This window comes from Cystoisospora suis (genome assembly GCF_002600585.1).
Source record: "Cystoisospora suis strain Wien I chromosome Unknown contig_5892, whole genome shotgun sequence".
Classification (NCBI taxonomy): domain Eukaryota; phylum Apicomplexa; class Conoidasida; order Eucoccidiorida; family Sarcocystidae; genus Cystoisospora; species Cystoisospora suis.
This window is the reverse complement of record NW_027158681.1, coordinates 529-4,426: the sequence shown is the minus strand read 5'-3', so window position 1 is coordinate 4,426 and position 3,898 is coordinate 529. Positions and strand designations below refer to the sequence as shown.

At 38.9% G+C, this 3,898-nt stretch overlaps 1 protein-coding gene across 1 annotated transcript; it reads right to left on the bottom strand.

Annotated features, from left to right (window-relative positions):
* Nucleotides 1-1,353: 1,353 nt before the first annotated feature.
* Nucleotides 1,354-3,635, bottom strand: CSUI_009697 (uncharacterized protein). The gene is made up of 3 exons (XM_068069808.1): nt 3,579-3,635; nt 2,447-2,557; nt 1,354-1,790 (listed from the first exon to the last, which is right to left on the bottom strand). The coding sequence occupies exons 1-3, from the start codon at nt 3,585-3,587 to the stop codon at nt 1,659-1,661; spliced, it is 252 nt and encodes an 83-aa protein (XP_067918216.1). The 5' UTR covers nt 3,588-3,635; the 3' UTR covers nt 1,354-1,658.
* Between the last annotated feature and the right edge of the window lie 263 nt (nt 3,636-3,898).

Below are 3,898 nucleotides of genomic sequence, written 5' to 3'. Positions count from 1 at the left end.
TCTTCTATCTATCTATCTATCTTTAATCTATCTATCTATCTTTAATCTATCTATCTATCTATCTTTAATCTATCTATCTATCTATCTTTAATCTATCTATCTATCTTTAATCTATCTTTAATCTATCTTTAATCTATCTTTAATCTATCTATCTATCTATCTTTATCTATCTATCTATCTTTGATACCTGCGTATGTGTTTGACTTTCTTCCTTTTGAATGCCTAGAGAGAATAGATGAAAGATAGAGGGAGAGAGATCCAAGATTTCAATAGTTTGATGCCCTCCATAGCTAGAGAGACGAGAAAGGAATGATTTAGTCCAGAGAGAGAAAGGGAGAAAGAAAGACGACAAGGTGTTAGCAGAGGCTGTTGTCACTATTATCTATATAGGCACGTCTGACAATCCATTTCTCTGAGAATGATTCTTCTCTCCGTCAACTGGCCTTGTACCGTGGCGACAAAGATGAGGCCGATCATTCCTAGTTCAAACACACTTCCACTAGACAAAAAAGAAGAAAAGAAGAGAAAGAGGAACAAGAAGAAGATAGAGAGAAAGGGAGATAGATTAAGGATAGGTAGATGGATAGATTAAAGATAGATGGATAGATAGATTAAAGATAGATAGGTAGATTAAAGATAGATAGATAGACTGAAGATAGATAGATAGATAAAGTATAGATAGATAGATTAAAGATAGATAGATAGATGGAGTGATACTTCATCCACTACTGAATTCTTTTCGTTGACTGTAAAGATTTTCTAATCTTCTCTTTGATCAGTCAAGAAAGAAATGCATGGGGGAGAGGCTTCTTGTATAGCGGCTAGCTATCCCACCGACAACTGTGACCATCCTGTTGAACTAGCCCTTTTCACTGAGAGAGATATATCTTTTCTTTCTTTTCTCACTAAAGAAGAGGAAAGATGATCTTTCTTCGGTCGCATTTAGAAAAGATGAAGAGCCAATTCCTCTTTGGATTTAACATGATAAAGATGAGTCTAAGTGTATTATGACAACAACTACTAGTAGTAGCAGTAGTAATATTACACTTAGACTCATCTAGGGCTATAAATACTGTCACTAGTAGTAGTGGTATTAATAGCCTTAGTATCAGTTTGATAGAGAGTCCTTCTCCTCTTCTTCTTTTTCTTTCATTTGTATTTGAATGAAGGCGGCAGAGACGACTGAAAGAAAATTCTTCTTTTTGGAGAGATAAATTAAGATATCGTAGAGACAGATGATCTAGAAGATCTATTATCTATCTTGATAAGAGCGTGTATACTTAGCAAGTCTCAAGTAGGTCGAGGTAGCTATGGTGAATGTCCAACGAGACGTGGAAGTCCCTCGGCCTTCTCTTCATGACTGGCCTTGCGAGAAAACAGGAAGTTCGACAAACTTTTCGTAGCTTTGAAATACATGCAACACCGCATATAGATACATACATACATATAGAGAGAAGGATATGTTGTATACGTAGATATAGAGAGATACAGACATATATGTAAGGACTTTAATCATAATGGATACGTTAGTAGATAGAGAATGGGGGATCGAAGATCCCTATGTTCGTCTAGGTAGACAATAGGGAAGAGCGATGTCGACGGACTCTTTGATCGCCGCCTCTCGTAGACTTATTCAAAAGATTCATGAAGATATACGATTAAGAAGAAGAAGAAGAGACTGGTTTCCATCGATCAGCCCAGCTAGTCCAGTAGACCGTTCTCTTGGCTAGATGTCTATTAGCCGATGGCGTGTCTGTGTCTGATGGGAGACTTTCATCGACTTTCTTCAGCTGCATGCATGTGCAAACGAAAACATTCAGTACAAAAGAAAAGAAAAGACAACTTCAAGCATTAAGAAGCCATTCAGAAAGGAGAGAGAAAAAGCCAGAGAAGGTTTCTCTATATCGATCCTAAGTCTCTCTCTCTCTTTGTCTTCATCTACCTACCCGCATGCGTAGCTACATATGTATATACATACATATATGTATGTAGAGAGGTTTGTCTATACACGCATGAAGCATACATGTCGAAAGAAAGAAAGGTGTAGTCGTAGTGGAGAAAAACGTTTTTAGGCAATCGATACTCAAGAGGAGATCCTCTCCTCGTTCTCTCGTTTTAAAACAATCGATTTACGAAGAAACAACTGACGCTAGCTAGCTCATTCACCTTAGAGAGACTGAAGAATGTCTCTTCCATGATCATATGATGTACATGGAATCTCCTCTTTATCTGCCTATCTATCTATCTATCCGCCTACTTAACTCTCGATCCCGTGTCTACATGTCTCGAGGACATATATATGCATATACATGTATATATGCGTATGTACGTATGTATATGGCTAGATAAATTCATGAGAGGTAATGAGAATCTCTACGTCTGTAAGGAGATGGAGAAGAGTGAAGGAAGGAAAGACGGAAGTAGGTAGGGTGGTCCAGTCACTTACGAGTCTTTCAAGTAACACTTTCAATCTCTCCGTCGTCAAATTTCTCAGATTCTCGAGATTTCGTGAAGAAGCAGAAGAAGCTTGATGGCATACGACCAACTCATTCACATCCTGGAAAACAAAAAGAAAAGAAAGAAAGAAAGCAATGGATGAAGAGAGAGGAAGCTCCCAAGCGGAAGAGAGAGAAAGTCGACAGGTAGGAGAAGAAAACGTCGGGGTGAAAAAGAAGAAGAAGAAACAAGAGAAACACACACAATGAATGGCTCTCACAAAGACGTAGACAGATTGAAGATAGATAGATCAAAGATAGCTAGACTATAGATAAGTAGATTGAAAGATAGATAGATAGATAGAGTAAAGAGAGATCGAGAAAGAGATAGACAAGTAGGTACAGAGATTTCGCGTAAGTGTACGCCATTCTGGCACACATAGGCAGAAGGCTTAGGTTTCGACATATACATACACACATACCTACAATAAATGTGCACCTACACACACGTATATAGACCATATCTATCTATCTATCTTTAATCTATATATCTTTGATCTACCTATCTATATGAAATTTGTCTTCCATGTATCTATCTCCCTATCTTTGATCTCTCTTTCATTCTCATTATCTCTGTACCTATCTATAGCAAGACATCCATCGCAGACATTCCAACTAGTAGTTGAGTGTACTCTATGAGACGATACAGCAGTGGTCAGCCCTTCTAAATGAATGAAGGAAAGAAGCGTCAAGATGAAAGATCGACCCATTTCCTTTATCAACCCCGTTGTTCTTCTTCTTTCTCGTCTTTCCTGGTATCGTCTGTTCAGATGGCTTTTCTTTGCATTTCTTTGTCTCTCTCTCCCCTGTTTCTCCGTGCTTCGAGCTTCTTCTTCTTTTTCTTTCAGTGGTGTGAATGCCTATCACTGCGACTTGAGCTAACAAGGAAATGCACGTCTCCCTTCACACACACAGTTTTTCTTCTTTCGACCTCTTCTAGGCCCAAAACTCGCCAGAGGCCTCCCCCAGTCCCTCTTAAGTCGTAGAAGAAATCACCGCGTATCACATATACAGACGTACATACATATATACAGACATACAGGCTGCTATGTATGTGTCTATGGATGAGTAGTATGGACTTACATCTGGCATGGAGAAGACTGAGACGAGGGGAAAGAGCCCTTGAAGGCGTTCTAAAATCTTAAGAAAAACACACACCAAAAAAGATAAAGAAAACGAAGAGAACTGAAGACGATGAAGAAGAAGAAAAGAAAAGAAAAGAAAGAAGACCTCCGAGAGCGACAGAGCGGACAGCGAAAGAAAACATTCTCTTCTTCTCTCAACTCTTTCGAAGGCATCCCCTAGAGGTACCTCATACTTGATCCAGCTCACAAATCCTCCATAAAAAGAGATCTAGAGAGCTTGGATTCAGAAATATATAGGGAAGACCCTGCTCCTGATAT